Raw genomic sequence first — 25,123 nt, 5'->3', positions numbered from 1 at the left:
CGCAGGAGACAGGGCACAAAAAGTAAAGCTTTAGGATCAGGTGGTGTGCACTGGCTCCTCCCCCTATGACCCTCCTCCAAGCCTCAGTTAGGTACTGTGCCCGGACAAGCGTACACAATAAGGAAGGATTTATGAATCCCGGGTAAGACTCATACCAGCCACACCAATCACACTGTACAACCTGTGATCTGAACCCAGTTAACAGTATGATAACAGCGGAGCCTCTGAAAGGATGGCTCACAACAATAATAACCCGATTTTTGTAACTATGTACAAGTAATGCAGATAATCCGCACTTGGGATGGGCGCCCAGCATCCACTACGGACTCCGAGAAATAGAATTAATCGGTAAGTAAATTCTTATTTTCTCTATCGTCCTAGTGGATGCTGGGGTTCCTGAAAGGACCATGGGGATTATACCAAAGCTCCCAAACGGGCGGGAGAGTGCGGATGACTCTGCAGCACCGAATGAGAGAACTCCAGGTCCTCCTTAGCCAGGGTATCAAATTTGTAGGATTTTACAAACGTGTTTGCCCCTGACTAAATAGCCGCTCGGCAAAGTTGTAAAGCCGAGACCCCTCGGGCAGCCGCCCAAGATGAGCCCACCTTCCTTGTGGAATGGGCATTTACATATTTTGGCTGTGGCAGGCCTGCCACAGAATGTGCAAGCTGAATTGTATTACACATCCAACTAGCAAAAGTCTGCTTAAAAGCAAGAGCACCCAGTTTGTTGGGTGCATACAGGATAACAGCAAGTCAGTTTTCCTGACTCCAGCCGTCCTGGAACCTATATTTTCAGGGCCCTGACCACATCTAGCAACTTGGAGTCCTCCAAGTCCCTAGTAGGCGCAAGACACCACAATAAGCTGGTTCAGGTGAAACACTGACACCACCTTAGGGAGAGAACTGGGGACGAGTCCGCAACTCTGCCCTGTCCGAATGGACAAACAGATATGGGCTTTTTTGAGAAAAAAACCACCAATTTGACACTCGCCTGGTCCAGGCCAGGTCCAAGAGCATGTTCACTTTTCATGTGAGATGCTTCAAATCCACAGATTTGACTGGTTTTAAACCAATGTGTTTTGAGGAATCCCAGAACTACGTTGAGATCCCACAGTGCCACTGGAGGCACAAAAGGGGGTTGTATATGCAATACTCCCTTGACAAACTTCTGGACTTCAGGAACTGAAGCCAATTCTTTCTGGAAGAAAAATCGACAGGGCCGAAATTTGAACCTTAATGGACCCCAATTTGAGGCCCATAGACACTCCTGTTTGCAAGAAATGCAGGAATCGACCGAGTTGAAATTTCTTCGTGGGGCCTTCCTGGCCTCACACCACGCAACATATTTTCGCCACATGTGGTGATAATGTTGTGCGGTCACCTCCTTTCTGGCTTTGACCAGGGTAGGAATGACCTCTTCCTGAATGCCTTTTCCCTTAGGATCCGGCGTTCCACCGCCATGCCGTCAAACGCAGCTGCGGTAAGTCTTGGAACAGACACGGTACTTGCTGAAACAAGTCCCTTCTTAGCGGCAGAGGCCATAAGTCCTCTGTGAGCATCTCTTGAAGTTCCGGGTACCAAGTCCTACTTGGCCAATCCGGAGCCATGAGTATAGTTCTTACTCCTCTACGTCTTATAATTCTCAGTACCTTAGGTATGAAAAGCAGAGGATGGAACACATACACCGACTGGTACACCCACGGTGTTACCAGAACGTCCACAGCTATTGCCTGAGGGTCTCTTAACCTGGCGCAATACCTGTCCCGTTTTTTGTTCAGACGGGACGCCATCATGTCCACCTTTGGTAATTCCCAACGGTTTACAATTATGTGGAAAACTTCCCCATGAAGTTCCCACTCTGCCGGGTGGAGGTCGTGCCTACTGAGGAAGTCTGCTTCCCAGTTTCCATTCCCGGAATGAAACACTGCTGATAGTGCTATCACATGATTTTCCGCCCAGCGAAAAGTCCTTGCAGTTTTTGCCACTGCCCTCCTGCTTCTTGTGCCGCCCTGTCTATTTACGTGGGCGACTGCCGTGATGTTTTATCCCACTGGATCAATACCGGCTGACCTTGAAGCAGAGGTCTTGCTAAGCTTAGAGCATTATAAATTTACCCTTAGCTATATTTATGTGGAGAAAAATCTCCAGATTTGATCACACTCCCTGGAAATTTTTTCCTTGTGTGACTGCTCCCCAGCCTCTCGGGCTGGCCTCCGTGGTCACCAACATCCAAAACTGAATGCCGAATCTGCGGCCCTCTAGAAGATGAGCACTCTGTAACCACCACAGGAGAGACACCCTTGTCCTTGGATATAGGGTTATCCGCTGATGCATCTGAAGATGCGATCCGGACCATTTGTCCAGCAGATCCCACTGAAAAGTTCTTGCATGAAATCTGCAGACTGGAATTGCTTCGAAGGAAGTCACCATTTTTTTACCATGGCCCTTGTGCAATGATGCACTGATTTTAGGAGGTTCCTGACTAGCTCGGATAACTCCCTGGCTTTCTCTTCCGGGAGAAACACCTTTTTCTGGACTGTGTCCAGAATCATCCCTAAGCACAGGAGACTTGTTGTCGGGATCAGCTGCGATTTTGGAATATTTAGAATCCACCCCTGCTGTTGTAACAGTATCCGAGATAGTGCTACTCCGACCTCCAACTGTTCCCTGGACTTTGCCCTTATCAGGAGATCGTCCAAGTAAGGGATAATTAAGACGCCTTTTCTTCGAAGAAGAACCATCATTTCGGCCATTACCTTGGTAAAGACCCGGGGTGCCGTAGACAATCCAAACGGCAGCGTCTGAAACTGATAGTGACAGTTCTGTACCACGAACCTGAGGTACCCTTAGTGATAAGGGCAAATTTGGGACATGGAGGTAAGCATCCCTGATGTCTCGGGACACCAGATAGTCCCCTTCTTCCCGGTTCGTTATCACTGCTCTGAGTGACTCCATCTTGATTTGAACCTTTGTAAGTGTTCAAATTTTTTTAGATTTAGAATAGGTCTCACCTAGCCTTCTGGCTTCAGTACCACAATATAGTGTGGAATAATACCCCTTTTCTTGTTGTAGGAGGGGTAATTTAATTATCACCTGCTGGGAATACAGCTCGTGAATTTTTTCCCATACTGCCTCCTTGTCGGAGGGAGACCTTGGTAAAGCAGACTTCAGGAGCCTGCGCAGGGGAAACGTCTCGACATTCCAAACTGTACCCCTGGGATACTACTTGTAGGATCCAGGGGTCCTGTACGGTCTCAGCGTCATGCTGAGAGCTTGTCAGAAGCGGTGGAACGCTTCTGTTCCTGGGAATGGGCTGCCTGCTGCAGTCTTCTTCCCTTTCCTCTATCCCTGGGCAGATATGACTCTTATAGGGACGAAAGGACTGAAGCTGAAAAGACGGTGTCTTTTTCTGCAGAGATGTGACTTAGGGTAAAAACGGTGGATTTTCCAGCAGTTGCCGTGGCCACCAGGTCCGATGGACCGACCCCAAATAACTCCTCTTCCTTTATACGGCAATACACCTTTGTGCCGTTTGGAATCTGCATCACCTGACCACTGTCGTGTCCATAAACATCTTCTGGCAGATATGGACATCGCACTTACTCTTGATGCCAGAGTGCAAATATCCCTCTGTGCATCTCGCATATATAGAAATACATCCTTTAAATGCTCTATATTTTTAGTCAGGGAATCCGACCAAGCCACCCCAGCTCTGCACATCCAGGCTGAGGCGATCGCTGGTCGCAGTATAACACCAGTATGTGTGTATATACTTTTTATGATATTTTTCCAGCCTCCTGTCAGCTGGCTCCTTGAGGACGGCCCTATCTATAGACGGTACCGCCACTTGTTCTGATAAGCGTGTGAGCGCCTTATCCACCCTAAGGGGTGTTTCCCAACGCGCCCTAACTTCTGGCGGGAAAGGGTATACCGCCCATATTTTCTATCGGGGGGAACCCACGCATCATCACACACTTCATTTAATTTATCTGATTCAGGAAAAACTACGGTAGTTTTTTCACATCCCACATAATACCCTCTTTTGTGGTACTTGTAGTATCAGAAATATGTAACACCTCCTTCATTGCCCTTAACGTGTGGCCCTAATAAGGAATACGTTTGTTTATTCACCGTCGACACTGGATTCAGTGTCCCTGTCTGTGTCTGTGTCGACCGACTAAAGTAAACGGGCGTTTTAAAACCCCTGACGGTGTTTTTGAGACGTCTGGACCGGTACTAATTGTTTGTCGGCCGTCTCATGTCGTCAACCGACCTTGGCGCGTGTTGACATTATCACGTAATTCCCTAAATAAGCCATCCATTCCGGTGTCGACTCCCTAGAGAGTGACATCACCATTACAGGCAATTGCTCCGCCTCCTCACCAACATCGTCCTCATACATGTCGACACACACGTACCGACACACAGCACACACACAGGGAATGCTCTGATAGAGGACAGGACCCACTAGCCCTTTGGAGAGACAGAGGGAGAGTTTGCCAGCACACACCAAAAACGCTATAATTATATAGGGACAACCTTATATAAGTGTTTTCCCTTATAGCATCTTTTTTATATATTTCTAACGCCAAATTAGTGCCCCCCCTCTCTGTTTTAACCCTGTTTCTGTAGTGCAGTGCAGGGGAGAGCCTGGGAGCCTTCCCTCCAGCCTTTCTGTGAGGGAAAATGGCGCTGTGTGCTGAGGAGATAGGCCCCGCCCCTTTTTCGGCGGCCTCGTCTCCCGCTCTTAACGGATTCTGGCAGGGGTTAAATATCTCCATATAGCCCCCGGAGGCTATATGTGAGGTATTTTTAGCCAAAAAAGGTTTTCATTTGCCTCCCAGGGCGCCCCCCTCCCAGCGCCCTGCACCCTCAGTGACTGCCGTGTGAAGTGTGCTGAGAGGAAAATGGCGCACAGCTGCTGTGCGCTACCTTAAGAAGACTGAGGAGTCTTCTGCCGCCGATTCTGGACCTCTTCTCGTTTCAGCATCTGCAAGGGGGCCGGCGGCGAGGCTCCGGTGACCATCCAGGCTGTACCTGTGATCGTCCCTCTGGAGCTAATGTCCAGTAGCCAAGAAGCCAATCCATCCTGCACGCAGGTGAGTTCACTTCTTCTCCCCTAAGTCCCTCGTTGCAGTGATCCTGTTGCCAGCAGGACTCACTGTAAAATAAAAAACCTAAGCTAAACTTTTCTAAGCAGCTCTTTAGGAGAGCCACCTAGATTGCACCCTTCTCGGCCGGGCACAAAAATCTAACTGAGGCTTGGAGGAGGGTCATAGGGGGAGGAGCCAGTGCACACCACCTGATCCTAAAGCTTTACTTTTTGTGCCCTGTCTCCTGCGGAGCCGCTATTCCCCCATGGTCCTTTCAGGAACCCCAGCATCCACTAGGACGATAGAGAAATACATAAACCGACTGGAACACCCACGGTGTCACTAGTGCGTCTACAGCTATCGCCTGAGGGTCTCGTGACCTGGCGCAATATCTCTGTAGTTTTTTGTTGAGGCGGGATGCCATCATGTCCACCTGTGGCAGTTCCCACCGCCTTGCAATCTGCATGAAGACTTCTTGATGAAGTCCCCACTCTCCCGGGTGGAGGTCGTGCCTGCTGAGGAAGTCTGCTTCCCAGTTGTCCACTCCCGGAATGAACACTGCCGACAGTGCTCTTACGTGATTCTCCGCCCAGCGAAGAATTCTGGTGGCTTCCGCCATTGCCACCCTGCTCCTTGTGCCGCCTTGGCGGTTTACATGAGCCACTGCGGTGATGTTGTCTGACTGAATCAGCACCGATTGGTCGCGAAGCAGGGTCTCCGCTTGACTTAGGGCATTGTATATGGCCCTTAGTTCCAGGATATTGATGTGAAGGCAAGTCTCCTGACTTGACCACAGACCTTGGAAATTTCTTCCCTGTGTGACTGCCCCCCACCCTCGGAGGCTTGCATCCGTGGTCACCAGGACCCAGTCCTGAATGCCGAATCTGCGGCCCTCTAGAAGGTGAGCACTCTGCAGCCACCACAGGAGACACACCCTGGCCCTGGGGGATAGGGTGATCAGCCGATGCATCTGTAGATGTGATCCGGACCACTTGTCCAACAGATCCCATTGAAAGGTCCTCGCATGGAACCTGCCGAAGGGAATGGCCTCGTATGATGCCACCATCTTTCCCAGGACTCGCGTGCAGTGATGCACCAACACCTGTTTTGGTTTTAATAGGTCTCTGACCAGTGTCATGAGCTCCTGAGCCTTCTCCATCGGGAGATAGACCCTCTTCTGGTCTGTGTGCAGAATCATGCCCAGGAAGGGCAGACGAGTCGTAGGAATCAACTGCGACTTTGGAATATTTAGAATCCAGCCGTGCTGTTGTAACACTTCCCGAGAGCGTGCTACGCTGATCAGCAACTGCTCTCTGGACCTCGCCTTAATGAGGAGATCGTCCAAGTATGGGATAATTGTGACCCCTTGCTTTCGCAGGAGCACCATCATTTCCGCCATTACCTTGGTAAATATTCTCGGTGCCGTGGAGAGACCAAACGTAATGACAATCCTGTACCACAAATCTGAGGTACGCCTGATGAGGTGGATAAATGGGGACATGAAGGTATGCATCCTTTATGTCCAGAGACACCATAAAATCCCCCCCTTCCAGGCTTGCGATGACCGCTCTGAGCGATTCCATCTTGAACTTGAACCTTTTCAAGTATATGTTCAGGGATTTTAAATTTAATACGGGTATGACCGAACCGTCCGGTTTCGGTTCCACAAACATGGTCGAATAATAACCCTTTCCTTGTCGAAGGAGGGGAACCTTGACCACCACCTGCTGAAGATACAATTTGTGAATTGCAGCTAACACTATTTCCCTCTCTAAGGGGGAAGCTGGTAGGGCCGATTTGAGGTATCGGTGAGGGGGCATCTCTTCGAATTCCAGCTTGCATCCCTGAGACACAATCTCTATCGCCCAGGGATCCACCTGGGCGTGAACCCACTTGTGGCTGAAATTTCGGAGACGCGCCCCCACTGGGCCTAGCTCCGCCTGTGGGGCCCCAGTTCATGCGGTGGATTTAGTGGAAGCCGGGGAGGACTTCTGTTCCTGGGAACTAGCTGTGTTGTGCAGATTCTTTCCTCTGCCCCTGCCTCTGGCAAGAAAGGACGCACCTCGGACTTTCTTTCCTTTTTGTGATCGAAAGGACTGCATTTGGTAATACGATGCTTTCTTAGGTTGTGAGGGAACATATGGCAAAAAATTTGACTTTCCAGCGGTAGCTGTGGAGACCAGGTCCGAGAGACCTTCCCCAAACAACTCCTCACTATTGTAAGGTAAAACCTCCATGTGCCTTTTTGAGTCGGCATCGCCTGTCCATTGCCGAGTCCACAGGACCCTTCTGGCAGAAATCGATATTGCATTTATTCTAGAGCCCAGAAGGCTAATGTCTCTTTGAGCATCTCTCATATATAGGACAGCGTCTTTTATATGCCCCAGGGTCATTAATATAGTATCCTTGTCCAAGGTATCAAGTTCCTCAGACAAGGTATCCGTCCATGCTGCTACAGCACTACACACCCATGCCGACGCAATTGCCGGCCTTAGTAAGGTACCTGAATGTATATAAATGGACTTCAGGGTACCCTCTTGCTTTCTATCCGCAGCATCTTTTAGGGTGGCCGTATCCTGTGACGGCAGGGCTACCCTTTTGGATAAGCGTGTGAGAGCTTTGTCCACCCTAGGGGAGGATTCCCAGCGTAACCTGTCCGTTAGCGGGAAAGGATACGCCATAAGCATCCGTTTGGAAATCTGCAGTTTTTTATCTGGAGATTCCCAAGCCTTTTCACACAACTCATTTAGCTCATGTGAAAGGGGAAAGGTCACCTCCTGCCTTTTTCCCCCATACATATGAACCCTCTTGTCAGGGACTGGGGTTTCCTCTGTGATGTGCAACACCTCCTTCATTGCTGTAATCATATAACGTATAGCTTTAGCCAATTTAGGCTGTAACTTTGCATCATCATAGCCGACACTGGAGTCAGACTCCGTGTCGGTGTCTGTGTCAACAATTTGGATTAGTGGGCGCTTCTGAGACCCTGACGGCCTCTGCGACATAGGATCAGGCATGGGCTCAGACCCTGACTGTCCTAAGGTTTCAACTTTATCCAACCTTTTATTCAAGGAATTAACATTATCATTTAAAACCTTCCACATATCCATCCAATCAGGTGTCGGCGCCGTCGGCGGCGACCCCACATTCATTTGCTCCCGCTCTGCTTACACATAGCCTTCCTCGTCAAACATGTCGACACAAGCGTACCGACACACCACACACATACAGGGGATGCTCTTTTTGAAGACAGTTCCCCCACAAGGCCCTTTGGAGAGACAGAGAGAGAGTATGCCAGCACACACCCCAGCGCTATATGTCCCAGGAAACACACAGTAACCCAGTAGCTGCTGTATATAAAGCTTTTTGCGCCTAATTTATGTGCCCCCCCTCTCTCTTTACCCTTTTCTACCGTGTTTCTGCAGGGGAGAGCCTGGGGAGGTTCCTCTCAGCGGAGCTGTGGAGAGAAAATGGCGCTGGTGAGTGCTGAGGAAGAAGCCCCGCCCCCTCAGCGGCGGGCTTCTGTCCCGCGTTTGTGTGTAAAATAATGGCGGGGGCTCATGCATATATACAGTGCCCAACTGTATATATGCTACTTTTTGCCAAGAGGTTCCTAATTGCTGCCCAGGGCGCCCCCCCCTGCGCCCTGCACCCTACAGTGACCGGAGTGTGTGGGTTTAATGTGGGAGCAATGGCGCACAGCTGCAGTGCTGTGCGTTACCTCAGTTTGAAGACTGGAGTCTTCTGCCGCCGCTTTTGAAGTCTTCTTGCTTCTGTCACCGGCTTCTGTCTTCCGGCTCTGCGAGGGGGACGGCGGCGCGGCTCCGGGATCGGACGACAAAGGGTGAGATCCTGTGTACGATCCCTCTGGAGCTAATGGTGTCCAGTAGCCTAAGAAGCAGGACCTATCTTCAGTGAGTAGGGCTGCTTTTCTCCCCTCAGTCCCACGCTGCAGAGAGTCTGTTGCCAGCAGATCTCTCTGAAAATAAAAAAACCTAACAAAATACTTTCTTATAGCAAGCTCAGGAGAGCTCACTAAGTAGCACCCAGCTCGTCCGGGCACAGATTCAAACTGAGGTCTGGAGGAGGGACATAGAGGGAGGAGCCAGAGCACACCAGTATCCAAATTCTCTTTCTTAAAGTGCCCTGTCTCCTGCGGAGCCCGTCTATTCCCCATGGTCCTTACGGAGTCCCCAGCATCCACTAGGACGTTAGAGAAAAATGTAATGGTGATAGGTAGGGATATTAATAAAATATCTGCAGTCAGTTTTGGTTGATGTCTGAAATTAACTGCTTTAGATCAGAGGCTACAATCTGCACATAGATCGATTATACACAAATCCTAACATAGGAGGTGATTCTTATATGCATGTTTTACCTTCACTGAGTAATGCATTGTTCACAAAGAGCAAAGTCACAGGTCCGCAGGGATTGTTCCGGTTTAGGAAAGAATTTAGAGAACCTGGAAAAGGGGCATGGGGCTTTAGATGCGCAACAGCCAGACAGGTTGTCCAGGATTGGTTTAGAAAGAACGGTCTTCTGGAAGTAAATGACAGCTGGAGATACTTACTGGCTACGGAGAAATTGTTCAATGGGGTTTCTAACTGGTCAACATCTTGCGGACGTTCCTTGTAACCAATAAATGTACCGTCAGTCTTGAGGAGAAAGTATCGGGGTCGCCAAGTCTTTATGTACTCACCTGAAAAAGTGAGAGAACATTTTTAGAATAGAGTTATACAGGTTAAATGTTCAAATTCTTCACATCATATAGCATAAAGTATATTATGCAAGTAGCAAACACCAGGCAGCTGGCTATCTATTGCCATGGAACCAGAAGATACTATATAGAACATTATGCAAGTAGCAAACACTAGGCAGCTGGCTATCTATTGCCGTGGAACCAGAAGATACTATATAGTACATTATGCAAGTAGCACACACCAGGCAGCTGGCTATCTATTGCCGTGGAACCAGCAGATATTATATAGTACAGGGGTGGCCAACCCGCGTCTCTGTCATCCGCCGCATGCGGCTCAGCCGGGTCCTGGCCACCGCTGCCCTGGCCCCCCCATCCCCCGTGCTCACTGCGCTGCTGCTGTCACTCTGTGAGGGGAGGAGAGCGCAGCGTGCGCCTCTCCTGCCCCTCACTCTCCGGCAGCGGTCCGTGAGCCAATCAGAGCTCGCGGACCGGCAGCTAAGGCTGCCGGACCGTGAGCTTTGATTGGCTCACGGACCGGCGCCTAATTGAAGAGAAACAGCTGCCAGAGAGTGAGGGGCAGGAGACGCGCACGCTGCGCTCTCCTCCCCTCACAGACAGCAGCAGCGCGGTGAGCAGCACAGGGGAAGGGGGGGACGGACGGTCATGTATATCTGGCACTGGGGGCATTGCTGGCACTGTGGGGACATGTATACCTGGCACTGGGGTCATAGTTGGCACTGGGGAGAGATGTATATCTGGCTCTTGGGGGACATGTATATCTGGCACTGGGGGCATATCTGGCACTGTGGGGGCACATATATCTGGCACTAGGAGCATAGCTGGCACTGTGGGGGCACATATATCTGGCACTGGGGGCATATCTGGCACGGGGGCATAGCTGGCACTGGGGGCAAATGTATATCTGGCACTGGGGGCAGAGCTGGCACTGTGTGGGGACATCTATATCTGGCACTGGGGGCAGAGCTGGCACTGTGTGGGGACATATATATCTGGCACTGGGGTCATAGTTGGCACTGGGGAGACATGTATATCTGGCACTGTGCGGTCACTGCCATTGGGGGCATAGCTGGCACTAGGGAAACATGTATATCTGGCACTGTGGGGTCACTGGCATTGGGGGCATATCTGGCACTGTGGGGACGTATATATCTGGCACTGGGGGCATATCTGGCACGGGGGCATAGCTGGCACTGGGGGGAAATGTATATCTGGCACTGGGGGCAGAGCTGGCACTGTGTGGGGACATGTATATCTGGCACAGGGGGCAGAGCTGGCACTGTGTGGGGACATGTATATCTGGCACTGGGGGCAGAGCTGGCACTGTGTGGGGACATGTATATCTGGCACTGGGGGCAGAGCTGGCACTGTGTGGGGACATGTATATCTGGCACTGGGGGCAGAGCTGGCACTGTGTGGGGACATGTATATCTGGCACTGGGGGCAGAGCTGGCACTTTGGGGACATGTATATCTGGCACTGGGGGCATATCTGGCACTGGGGGGACATGTATATCTGGCACTGTGAGGCATATATGTATCTGGCACTGTGGGGACATATGTGTATGTGGCACTGTGGGGACATATGTATCTGGCAGTGTGGAGGCACCCATTTTTTGACACTTTTATATGTATGTGGCACTGTACTGGGGCATTATATGTATTTGGCACTGTACAACATGACTAAAAACGGAGTTATGACACAAGGTCATACTCCTACAAATGTCATAACGAAAGGTGTGCGCACAAAATGGGGTGTGGCTTTGTGAAAACTAGGCCACGCCCCCATTTTTGCGGGCGCGCCTTATACTAGTTCTTAACTACAGATCTTTTCTGGCTCTTTGCCTCTAACTGGTTGGCCACCCCTGATATAGTACATTATGCAAGTAGCACACACCAGGCAGCTGGCTATCTATTGCCGTGGAACCAGGAGATACTATATTCTGAATTCATACGAAAGCCCTCATTACAGACAGGCAGAAGGACTGCAGACTGATGATACCTCAAATGAATTTGTCTCATTGGGAAGGGGGGGAGGAAGTGGTCAAATTATAGGGGAAAGCCATATCACCCAAGAGAAAAAAATGAATAAACAGCTACTATGCGTAGCGCGCAGAAAAGGGGGCATTCTAGGAGTCTACACTTTAGATTTAGTGGTCCTTATCTACTGTAATAAGAACAATTTAATGGTACAGGAGACCGTTCTCTCCTTTTTCCCGACCTCTTAATCAAATACATGACGGAGACTGACAATCCGCATTAGTAGCAGCAGATCAGGAGCATAACGCCACAAAGGTAGCACAGCATAAGAAAACGCAGGCTGCGGCTCTTGTAGCGAAGGCCTGTCCTGTTTTACCACAATCCAATTTACCTGCGTCTTGTAGAAGAATTGCACTATGGGAGTTGTATAACAACCTGTGGTTCATTTCAACTTCTTCAATGCTTGAGAAAACGTTGATATACTCAACACTATTTCCACTAAACCCCATAATGGCACTTGCAAATCCAAATACAGTACATCTTATTGCGTCTATAATCCTCTCTGCGCTAAAACTGCTTAGAGTACAGAAGCGGTCGTCATAGCAATGAGTTCATCACGATTGCCATAAGCACTGACGCCTTGCGAAAAGCAGAACAGGCGGTATACACCACAGGCAGCTGTTTAGCTGCAGGTATCTGCACTTAAACAGCTGTAAAACACACTTGATAACAGCTTGCATTTAAATTAAAATAAATAACCTTAAAAATCAAAGTAGCAATTTAATGAATTCACTATTTAGCCCATTTTTATTACTACCTCATAGTGTGTCAGTCAACTGCACACCACGCAAGCAGCCATCTTGTTGACTGCACCAGTATTTAGGATAAGATTGTCTATTGGTGCTCAAGGCTCGGACGACTTTTCACGGGGGCGGCCCATACAACATTGTCTTGAATATCCAAAAGTCTTGAAGCTTTATTAAAACTAACATGAGCAAAATGCATTAGGACTAGAGGTCCTTCAGGAAAAAAAAATTTTTAGGTCTGTATCCATCCCAAGTATAGCTTCACATGGTACATGTCAAGCGGGTTTGCACTGCTGGTGATTTACTGCACACAGAGATGAGAGGAGGGAAAGCACAATGAAGGAAGACAAGGCTCCTTCATATACAGAGATAAATAATGCAGTGTATGTTTTTCAACATCTGATCCTTAAACGCATAGCAAATGTACGATTCACAGCAGATGTCCAATGTATTATTTTTGCCATTGTCATTTTTCACTGTGACATATGGAGAACTTTTTCTACATTTACATTTTGCAATGCAAGTACTTTATACAACTATAAGCAATTTACTAATCTGTAGAACAGATTTAATAAGCGAGCAAGGTTTCTCAGTCAGAATATTTTCACGAGAAGAAAAATGAAAATCATTAAACGCGTCAGTTTCCAAGTTACTTTATCAAACAAAAAACGTAACCAAGTGCGCAAGAGGCGGAACAATTTCATGAAGATTTGGATACCAACATCTGGAAACTTAATTTTAAATTAAACAGGGTTGGGTCAATTGGAACTAAAAAATATCAAGTAAAGCACAGTCGACATTATCTGAAAAAGTTTATATCCTATAAAAAAAACAAAAATAAAAACAGACAATCAAAAAGAAGCAAAATAAAAAAGACAAACAAGTCAAACAGAAAAACATAACATATTTAAATAAAAGTTATTGAAAATTAAATTAGGTAAATTGATTGATCGCGTGGTGGCACTTTGGTGCTTTTCATTTCATCACTTGTGCCTGTCTTGAGGGTCCCATTCATAAAGAAAAAAAAACTATAGAATGATAAAGGCTTAGGCTAGAAAGGCTTTCACAAAAGACACAACGCAGATTACAGAGATGAGAACGTCCTGGAACAATCCAGTCTTTGTTACCGCTGATCCTTTTTTATCTTCAGTTATCTTTAAGTATCCTTCCTGTAGGAGTATCAAGTTTATACTTTTACCTTCTCTACCAAAACCGCATTTTTTTTGCCGGACAAAAATGGACATAAATGGATTAGACACTAGCTAGTAGAAAAAATTAAAAATGTTAGATTAAACATATGCCAGATTAAGTACATGCAGTTAACGTTCGTTCGTTCGTTCGTTCGTTCGTTCATTCATTCATAAGAAACCTGAAGCTTTGTGGGTTTATTGATGACATTTGCCATAAGAGCAAACAAAATTTGCGGATAGATGGTTTATTCTCAGAATAATCTATTTATAGTCAAATGCGTTTACATTCCTTTACTGGTTTCACAACTAATCTGCTGGGAGATTATATCACAAACTGGTCTTTTAGTGTAATGATATATTATCCAGTTATCGGACTGGCCATTTACACGAAACAGGAATTATATCAGCAATCTAGGGTTTAGATTTGTTCCCATTAAACACCACAAATGCAGTTCTGGACAACGTGTGAAGGAATATTTGCTGTATACAAAACACACCCTTTACGACTGGATGTCACGTGTATGGGCTGAGCGAATGTATCTTTGTTTCATACATGGTGTGAGTCTTGAGAGACTGCTGCCCTTGTGGCATACGAAAAGTTAATCCTACTGAGAATTTAACAAGAATGCATCAGCCCCCCAACCCCCCACAACAATGCTTTGCTGAATTGAAGCTGTCTGGCTCTGATAGAGTGCCTAACATAAGAAACAGCTGCCACTCCCTGGGAAGCTCGCTGGGTAAGTGGAGTATAACGAGCACCCGCCAAACAAAAGAATATCCATCTTTATTTACCAACTGCTACTTGCTTGTTGCTGCACCAAACCATTTAACATAGTCACCACACCCTTAAAAGTGGAACGGTTCTTAAAAAAAAAATAAAAAAAAAATCAATGACTGGAAAAAAGAAGAAAAAGTGTGTTTACACAATTATTATTCATTATGCTTAAACAAAACTTTTATCAACTGCAATACTGGAGTTAATGCCAATAATGTAACGCCCCTTTGCCCCCAAATCCATGGATCTGACCCGGGATTTGGAACACGGTTCTAAGCAGGTCAGACACTGCTCCCACTGCCACGCCAACCCAGGTTATTCCCAATCGGCCCCATTTACACTGTGCAGCCTCTCTGTTTTGCCGGCGCTTGGAAATGACAATCTCCAAGCATCCGTTTACAGTGCGCTATTACCCAGGGCCTTCCCGGATCAAACCCTGGTAGCTACCCAGGTCGGCTTCCCGGGTCATTTTTTGGGGACCTTTTTCCACTGACCAGCAACCCGAGTAGACCCCATCATTCAATAACCTATAATATCGGGAATACGTACTGATTACCGAAGGACGGGATCCCGGCTGTAATGATCCCGACAACGGGATCCCGTCCACCAGTATGCCAACAGCGGGGCGAGCGCTAGAAAGCCTCATGGACACCCACAGAGGGATAATAGCCTCTGTCGCCGGTATTCCGTGCGCGGAATTTCACCATCTGTCGGGATTCCAGCGTCGCCGCTGTGACCACGGGATCCTGACTGGTGGTATCAGGATTGCCTCCCTAATATCATGGCAGTGGAAAAGGAATATAAAGGGGGTTACTCACTAAGCGATCGCTGCTTAAAATCTAGATTTTAAGCATGATCTCTCCATGTGTACCCCCACAGCGATAGCAATGTGCAGCCCCATGCATCGCTATCACTGGCGGTTGATTGGCCTGCATGCAGGCTCAATCTAGCAGGTCGCTCATTTCACCCGCTGGGTGAAATGAGCGCCTCCCCGTCTCCCCCCGCACGCTCAGCACACATCTCTCCCCAAATCAGCCCGTGAATACGGCCCTTAAGGGGCAGACATTATGCAGAGTGTGATAAAAGACTAAATACTGTTTCCAGGTGTAACATTTGCACCAAGCAAAGCCTATCGCACGGACAGGGGCGGAAGTCCGGGAGGCAGCGGAGTCGGCTGCCGCCGGGCTCCTGACCCGCAGAGGGCGCCTCGCAGTGGCGCCTCTGACATTACACAGATTGACATGCGGACGAGCGCCCGCATGTCAATCTGATGTCTCCCTCCCTGCTGTGTTGGAGGGACATGGAGCGCATCGCGCGTCTCCTGTGTCCCTCCCTGGCTCTCTCCCGGCCGGTCTAAGGAAGTGCCATTCGTGAGCTCTGATTGGCTCACGAACCGGCACTTCCTGTATTAGACCGGCCGGGGGAGAGAGCCAGGGAGGGACACAGGAGACGCGCGATGCGCTCCATGTCCCTCCAACACAAGGGGGGAGCAGGCACTGGGGGCATATACCTGGTACTGGGGGGCATATACCTGGCACTGGGGGGGGAGGAGACCTGGCACTGGGGGGCATATACATGGCACTGGGGGGCATATACCTGGCACTGGGGGGGAAGACCTGGCACTGGGGGGCATATACCTGGCACTGGGGGGCATATACCTGGCACTGTGGGGTATATACCTGGCACTGTGGGGCATATACCTGGCACTGTGGGGCATATACCTGGCACTGGGGGGGGAAGACCTGGCACTGGGGGGCATATACCTGGCATTGGGGGGCATATACCTGGCACTGGGGGGCATATACCTGGCACTGGGGGGGGGAGACCTGGCACTGGGGGGCATATACATGGCACTGTGGGGGAAGACCTGGCACTGGGGGGCATATACCTGGCACTGGGGGGGAAGACCTGGCACTGTGGGGCATATACCTGGCACTGGGGGGCATATACCTGGCACTGGGGGGGGAAGACCTGGCACTGGGACGGGGGGCATATGTGGCACTGGGGAGGGGGGTATATTTGGCACTGGGGGCATATACCTGGCACTGTGGGGGAAGACCTGGCACTGGGGGGCATATACCTGGCACTGGGGGGGGAGACCTGGCACTGGGGCGGGGGGCATATGTGGCACTGGGGAGGGGGGTATATTTGGCACTGGGGGCATATACCTGGCACAGTGGGGGAAGATCTGGCACTGGGGGCATATGGGGGAAGATCTGGCACTGGGGGCATATACCTGGCACTGGGCGCATATACCTGGCCCTGTGGGGGAATATCTGGCACTGGGGGCATATACCTGGCCCTGTGGGGGAATATCTGGCACTGGGGGCATATACCTGGCACTGGGCGCATATACCTGGCCCTGTGGGGGAATATCTGGCACTGGGGGCATATACCCGGCACTGTGGGGGGAATATCTGGCACTGGGGGCATACACCTGGCACTGTGGGGGAATATCTGGCACTGGGGGCATATACCTGGCCCTGTGGGGGAATATCTGGCATTGGGGGCATATGCCTGGCACTGTGGAGAAATATCTGGCACTGGGGGCATATAGCTGGCACTGAGGGGGCATAGGTGGCACTGTGGTGGAATATTTGGCACTGTGGGGGAGCAGGCACTGAGGGGGCATATGTGGCACTGGGGGGGTATATTTGGCACTGGGGGCATGTACCTGGCACTGGAGGCATATACCTGACACTGTGGGGGAATATCTGGCACTGGGTGCATATACCTGGCACTGTGGGGGAATATCTGGCACTGAGGGCATATGTGGCACTGGGAGCACGGCCCTAGCAACACGCACTACCCCCTAGCAATGAGCATGACACCCAGTGCATGAACCCCCTGGCAACGAGCATGACACCCTGAGCATGAAACCCCTGGCACCGTGCATGGAACCGCTGGCAACGAGCATGACACCCAGTGCATGAAACCCCTGGCAACGAGCATGACACCCTGAGCATGAAAACCCCTGGCACCGTGCATGGAACCAAGAGCATGAAACCGCTGGCAACGAACATGACACCCAGTGCATGAAACCCCTGGCAACGAGCATGACAACCTGAGCATGAAAACCCCTGGCACCGTGCATGGAACCAAGAGCATGAAACCCCTGGCAACGAGCAGGTAATTTAAAAGTAATTAGAAGCCTTACTGTAGAACTTAATGTATAATGGGCATTACGGTGTGTGGCATAATGTATCACGGACATTGCGGTGTGTGTCATAATGTGTCGGGCATTACGGTGTATGGTATACTATATCGCGGGCATTGTGATATGTGGTATAATGTCTCAGGCTCATTGTGGTGTGTGTTATACTGTGTCAAAGACATTGTATGTGCTATAATGTATCAAGGGCATTGCAGTGTGTAGCATAATGTATAACGGGCATTGTGATTCCTGTCATAATGTGTCACAGGCATTACGGTGTGTGGTATAATGTATCAGGGGCATTGCAGTGTGTAGCATAATGTATAACGGGCATTACGATTCCTGTCATAATGTGTCGGGGGCATTACGGTGTGTGGCATAATGTGTCGGGGGCATTATGGTGTGTTCATATTGTGTCATGTGCATTATTGTGTGTGGCATAATGTCTAAGGGCCACTGCAGTATGTGGCATAATGTATACTGGGCATTACTATAAGGAGGAAAAATTACAAATAATGTAAGGGGCATGAATCAGGATTATTTTTCTTTCCCGTCTGGGCGTGCAGGTTGGAAAACTGGGGTATAACGCAGTCTTTTCCTGCAATGTCACGCCACACACTCTATACTGCCAATTATGGAGGGGGGGGGGGCGAATAATTTTTTGGCTTGGGGGAGAAAAATTTCTAGTTACGTCACTGAACTGACTCATTCCTGTAAGCCGCCACTACAGCGCAAACCCCAGGAGAGTACGCTGGTGCGCGCCTGCTGTGGGAGGTAGGAGAGGAGCTGCTGCTACCGTTGCCCCGCTGCTGTGGGGAAGGGGGGGACGGGATGGATGGACACACGTGCGAGGCCGTGTTTAAGAGCTGGTACCACGCTTGCCTTGGATTACACTTCTTATTGCGCTCTGCCTCTGGTAATTGGGGAGGAGAGAAGAGCCTTCTTTCACTACACAAGGTATCCATCTATGCTCCCTTTCTCCCTGCATAAGTGCACTGCCAGTATACTGTATGTATGTTTGTATATATAGATTGAGGTAGGGGTCTGGCACAGCCACATAATAGACTAATACATTGGGTGCCCTCACAGCAAAGTAGTTTAGCAAAATAGAGGTGGTGCGGCACTCCAATGATTTGCACACTGACACCAATTGAAGTAGTGCAACGTTTCAATGCCCGTTTAATGAATCTGCATTTTTGTCATATATACAATGACCCCCATTCTGCCTCATCCCGTCCTCCAGACCTCTGTTACTCCATCGCCCCCCCCCCCCCCCCCATTTGCCAAGTCCTTCTGCCCGCCCGCGACCATCCCTCCCCATCTTCCTCCCATAATTAATTGTCCTCCCGCAGGGAATACATATGTTTTACCGACAGACGGGATGCCGTCTGTCAGCATCCTGACAGCAGCATCCCGTCCGTCAGAATTCTGGCAGGGGGCGTGCGCAATGAAGGCCCTTGCTTGTTGCGCTCGCAACGCAGTGGTCTCGGTGGTTCCCATCCCACTCTATTGGTGTTGTGGACACCCACGAATGGGAATAAGACCTGTGAGACGGTATTCTGGTGTCGGTATCCTGACCGCTAGGAATCCCGACAGCCAGCAAAATGATTGCCTCCCCTCCCGCAGTATCGGTCACATAATAGACTCACTTTCAGCTCCAGGCCCATGTGGACCCCAAACTGGCACTGGTCTGCAGGGATGTATCATTGGCACAAGGTTAAAAATGCAGCCAAACCTCCAAAAATGCAGTTTTCAGAGGTTTGGCGGCTTACTACTTATCCACCAAGCCTAGACCCCAGGGCTTGGATGCGGTGGGCAACACCATCTTTAGATGGGCTTCTATCACATTACCCATTGGACCCCTCCCAGCACCCCCTAGTGGGGCGCATCAGCCCACGCATGCACAGATAGGACTCCGGATCATACACCGGGAAGTTCTACTGTATCATGGCAAAGAATAGCTCTCACCGCAAGAGCTGTCCTTTGGAAATTTCTTCATGCATACGCCATTATGCTTGCAAAGAATGGCAGGATATATATATATATAAATATATATATAGCCTGCAGGATCAATATTGGTGTGGTGTGTATGTATATATATATATATATATATATATATATATATATATATATATATATAAAAAAAATTTTTTGCCTCTATATAGGGGGGCACCTGTATTTATATTGCCTCCGGGCGTCTAGGACGAACTTACGCCACTGCGCACGGATATGCACTACTATCAAACCAAGAATACAGAAAGGGAACATGTACGTAGCAAGAGTCACACAGGGAAATACATGAACTGATTTTGGTGAATGCAACGCAAACATATAGGAATGGTTTGCGTTCAATCCTGCATTAGGACCTATACGAGTAACTTTAAACTGAAACTCCTGGGCCATATTAAACTTATATAGGGCTTATTTCCTCAGATTATTATTAAAAAAAAAAAAAATTGCAGCAATTTGCAAAGTTTCCAGGAATTGCTCATATACTGTAGGGCTCCCAATTATACAAAAAAAAAAAAAACCAAAAAACATTTTTGTGCAATTGCATAAATTTGGCCAAAAGTATTTGGGAGAAACTAGTTTGTAATTAGCACTTAGGAGCGAAAGTAGCAATCTATTAGAGATGAATATGCAGAGTCACTTAGGGATACCAGTATCTCTTATATCACTAAATAAGTTTGCCCACTTTCTCAAGGCTGGGAAAAAAAATGAAAATCCAATTGCATTATGGGATTTAGACAGCTTGGGAAACAGAAATTATGTAAATGCAATTCCCAATATGCACACCGAGAGACAAGGACCTCTGCTTGTCTGTCTATTCACAGTCGTGCAGAAGGGGGCCAGTTCTTTGTTATTTGGGTTTTTTTTTTCTTCTGGACACTCTCTGGATGTGTTCTCAGCCTTTGCCTCCAGCATACAGCTGCGGACGCTCTGGCTGTGCCCTGAATCTCAATGAGACGGCTTAGACTGCAGTCAAGGGTGCTTCCCAATGGGGAGGTCAAGCCTGAGTCAGCAGACTGTCTGCACCAGACTGGCGCTCCACAGCTTATCCCGGCTCTCTGCCTTTCACGGCCCATATAAGGCAGTCCGCTGTCACAACAAGCTAATTCAGGGACAGGCAAATCCGTTCTCCGCTTTATTCTTACTCATTTTCCATGCAGCTGGATAGTAATACATTACAGGCCGGGCCCCTGCAGCAGCAGCAGCATGCATGACAATGACTGACACTGCTGGCAACAGGTTAAGAAGAAATGCTTCTGCCTGAAGTACAGCCCCGGCCATTCTGCGGCCGCACCGTTTCTCACGCTCAGACAAAGCTACGATATCCGGCACCTGCTTCATTATCATATACTCTGAGCAGGTCCCCTCTGCTCCCCATTTCTTAATGAGGCTGATGTTAAACGTGCACAGTCCAATTTGTCAAGGGAACAGACGAGGGGTAAAGGGGGGGAGGGGGGTGGACTGCATACAAAAATAAAAAAAAGTATTAAATATTATACACAATAAAAAGTAGTAAACAATATGGGCACAATGTTTATAAAATTTCAAATAATTTGATTTTTTTAATGCAAAAAAATAATAATTTTAATAAAATAGGCATATTCAAAACTGCGCTATTTTATTTATTTAATTTATTTATTTAAATAAACACAAATATTTTGGCAACACTACACAAATTAGAAAATACTAAATGACTGTTACAATAAAAACACAAAAAATTATTTCCAATAGGCAAAAACACGTGCATTGGTTTTATGTGAGAGTTTTGAAATATGCAATATAAATATGTATTTATATCTATATACTTTGATAACCTATATATTGTAATCTTGCTAGAAGCTCTTTAACCTCAATGCCCCCCCATTGAATTCAATTAAACGTAATATTGAAAAGCACCAGGATTGAGGGGATGCGGTCAATATTCCGCTGCGGTCAGAATACCGACACCGGGATCCCGACCGGCACAATCCCGACATATTCTCCCTATGTGGGTGTCCACGACACCCATAGAGGGAGAATAAATGAGTGTGCTAAGCGTAGCGAGGCACCGTACCCGCAGCATGGCGAGTGCAGCGAGCCCGCAAGGGGCTGCGTTGCGCTCGTCCCCCTGTCGGGATTGTACCGTCGGGATCCCGGTGTCGGTATTCCGACCGCCGGGATTCCGTCCGGCGGTATCACATACTGATCCCGGATTGAGTCTCTGGCGCTATTCAATTAGCCGCATCGCGCCCTGCACTTAAATCGGGAGGCGCAGGTTGCTACACCTAAAGAATGCAGTTTAGTCTTCAATTTAGGTGCCGGGTGCGATTCTGTGAGTGTGAATGGTAATCTCACGCTCACATCGCGGCACTAGTTTTGTCGGATTTCTGCTCGGACTTCTGGAGGGTGCAATCAGAAATCCTCTAGTCGGGAGTTTACAGCTTATCCAAAAGCTCCAAGCACGGATTACTGGCGCTATTCAATTGAATTCCCTCTTCTGTTATTACCCAGTATTATTTTATTACTGTTTTGTTCCCAATTTTAAAGCTTAAAGGAATATGCTAGCGCTATTTAAGTACCAGTTAATAAATAACAACCTCCCTTGAAATGTAGGCATTATAATTAATTGTGCCCAACCTCCCACTATTATACAGGTAACCTACAACAAATAAACTACACATTTTCATATTCACATTTAGGTCTTTGGGCGAAGCAAATCATGGGTCATAAACGGGATCAGTATGATATCCCGGCTGTCGGGATCCCGGCCGTCAGGAGGCGGGCACCGGAATACCGTCAGCGAGCACAGCGTGTCCCCTCGTGGGCTCACTGCGCTAGTCACACTTCGGGCCCGGTATTGACCTCTGGTCACCACAGGGTTATATTTCCCCTCGTGTGGTGGCGTGAACCACCACCCAAGTACAGCCGGCGGTATTTCACCAAGTCCAGCCGGCGGTATTTCACCAACGCACAAAAACACTACCACATGATTACACCAGTCTGTGCCACAACAAACGGCATTAAAATGTATGTATGTATGACAGACAGAAACATGCCACTGTGTCCATCCAGCTACATTGTTAAACACACCACTGTATGTAGTAGTTTAGTCAGGTTGGGATTGATTTATCGGCGGTTTGGATGCCGGCGGTCAGAATAGAGACTGTGGCATCCCGATGATCTGAATCCCGACAGGGAAGGTAAGTATACTGCCCTCCCCGCAGTCTAACCTAGCCTCCCTCATCCCCGTAGCCTAATCCTAACCCTCCCTGGGAAGGAGGGGTGCCTAAACCTACCTACCCCTCCCCACAACCTGAACCTAACTCTCTCTCCCCCCCCCCCCCCCCTTCCCACAGCCTAACCCCATAGTCCTAAATCTACACACGCACGCACACACACACACACACACACACACACACACACACACCCCGGCTTACATGTCCTGTGTCCCAGTGGATGGTGGCTCGGGATCCCGGTGCCACGATGGTGACCCTATTTGGAATACCTGTGTCGGCATTCCTAATAGTGTCAGAAATTCAGCCATCGGTATTCTGACTGCCGGAGTCCAGACCAGATCTCATTTGGTCACTTTCACTGGTCATACTGCATCTTCCCTAAGTGAAAAGACGTTCACCTCTATAGGATACTAACTTGAATATGGCATATTTCTGCACATTGTAATACACACCGACCTTACATATAAACGTGCAACACAGAACAAGGACTACTGTAGTTCCCAGCCGAAAGAAATTGCAATATACATTAAAAAGCAACGATTAGTTGTAGTTAGCTGATGTGTTTAAAGAAGCATTTGTACTGTATGTCACCCAGATTGTATCTGCAAATACCAATAAAGATAATTTACAAATAAATAAAAAAAACTAACAATATTAAAGCAATAATAATATAATATATTCTATCTGAAGCACCTAGTTCTGAATGAGAATCAGAAAACATTATACCCCTTTCAAACAAAATTCCCGGGTCCAGACCGGGTCACTGAACACAGGTTTCAAGCCGTGTCACAGCAGTTTGAAACCCATTCAAACCAGAGGCTGCCAGGACTACTCCTCTGCCAACGCTTGGAGATGACATCATCTCCAAGCACCAGAGAGCTGGCTCTCCATACACCATACCCTCCAACATGACCCATTCCATTAGGTACAAAATGCTCTGTTACTGGATTTCCTTTTTAGTGGCAGTTACAGAGGTGGGGCTACAGCACAGACCAAAATTCAAATAGGGAAGCCACACAACTGCCATTTAGTCCCGGCAGGCAATGTTTGGCAGTTTGGGGTGGCAGTTGGTGTGGCTCCCCTAGCTGAATTATGGACTGTGCTGCAGCCCCACCTCTGCAACTGCCACTGGAAAGGAAGTCCAGGAACAGAGCATTTTGTACCTAATGAGATGGGTCATGTTGGAGGGTATGCATACAGTGTTAACAGGGCCCGGCCCAGATGACACTGCCCCGTAACCAGAGGCCTTTCCTGCTTCTACCCAGGCTGGGTCACTGAATCTGGGTTATATTTCGGGGACCCTTTCAAACCGAGCCGCAACCCAGGTTAACCTGGTAATAACTTGAATTGAACGTCGGTATGAAAGGGTTATTATAGAGGTATTTTGCGATGAGCTGACATCAGAGTTCCTGTGTATACGGCAATCCTATATTACATAAAGTTAAATTGGTGTTCAGACAACGCAGAAGCGGAACTACCACTGGTGCGGCAAGTGCATTGTACCGGGGCCCCTGGGGACTAAGGGGCCCACTGCTGCCCAGACCAGCATTGAGTTATCCCCTGCAGACCATTTTGAGCAATGTCGGATGAATGGCCCAGTGCAGAGAGCAGGGTGGGCCCCACTGCCTGAGGAACCTGACCCTTACCTATGGGGGGCTAACCTTGTATGTGCCAAACTGATAGAGGAGTCCTCCCACCTATCAGCGTTGACGATCATAGCCACATACTTTCTCTGTCAACCTCTGCCTCCCCCTGCCATACGTTGTCACCCACTGCCATGTGGCATGATATTGTGAACTTAGGTTGGGGTGGAGGAGGGGGCCCAAATTATACTTTTGCACCCGGGCCCACCACTATGTAGAAGAGAGGTAAAAGACTCAGAAGAAGAGAAACACAGGCAAACTCAATGCCTATAATGTAATGGAAATTCACGGCATATTGGGAGTTCAATTATCATCTTCAGTGGCGCATACTGCTGATCTCCACTAGATCGCCTGGCTGTCAGTATGGAAGCCCACTGAAATCATGCTTAATGCTGGATAAACACCTGCAGGTATATTCTACAGATCCGACAGGTAAGTGTGATTATCGGATCGATGTGCATCCGTACACACTAAGCAAATAATGTCTCAGCGCGTGCTGCCTACAGATGTCTTCAATGGGTCGGGAACAAGTTATGCG

The 25,123-nt window shown here is 48.5% G+C and overlaps 1 protein-coding gene across 3 annotated transcripts in view; it reads right to left on the bottom strand.

Annotated features, from left to right (window-relative positions):
- The window catches only part of LOC134980552 (RAC-alpha serine/threonine-protein kinase), a 203,352-nt gene that overhangs the window by 95,548 nt on the left and 82,681 nt on the right, over nucleotides 1-25,123 (bottom strand). For 2 of the 3 annotated variants that reach the window (XM_063947414.1, XM_063947415.1), the window contains exon 3: nucleotides 9,667-9,795. The exons of the other annotated variant lie outside the window; for it this stretch is intronic. In XM_063947414.1, the coding sequence (XP_063803484.1) occupies nucleotides 9,667-9,795 (129 nt within the window). The remainder of the gene's footprint in view (nucleotides 1-9,666; nucleotides 9,796-25,123) is intronic. 3 annotated transcript variants of the gene reach the window in all.

The sequence above is a fragment of the Pseudophryne corroboree genome, chromosome 12 (genome assembly GCF_028390025.1).
Source record: "Pseudophryne corroboree isolate aPseCor3 chromosome 12, aPseCor3.hap2, whole genome shotgun sequence".
NCBI classification, from domain to species: domain Eukaryota; kingdom Metazoa; phylum Chordata; class Amphibia; order Anura; family Myobatrachidae; genus Pseudophryne; species Pseudophryne corroboree.
Note: the sequence above shows the minus strand (reverse complement) of the source record. Positions and strands in the feature narration are given on the sequence as shown.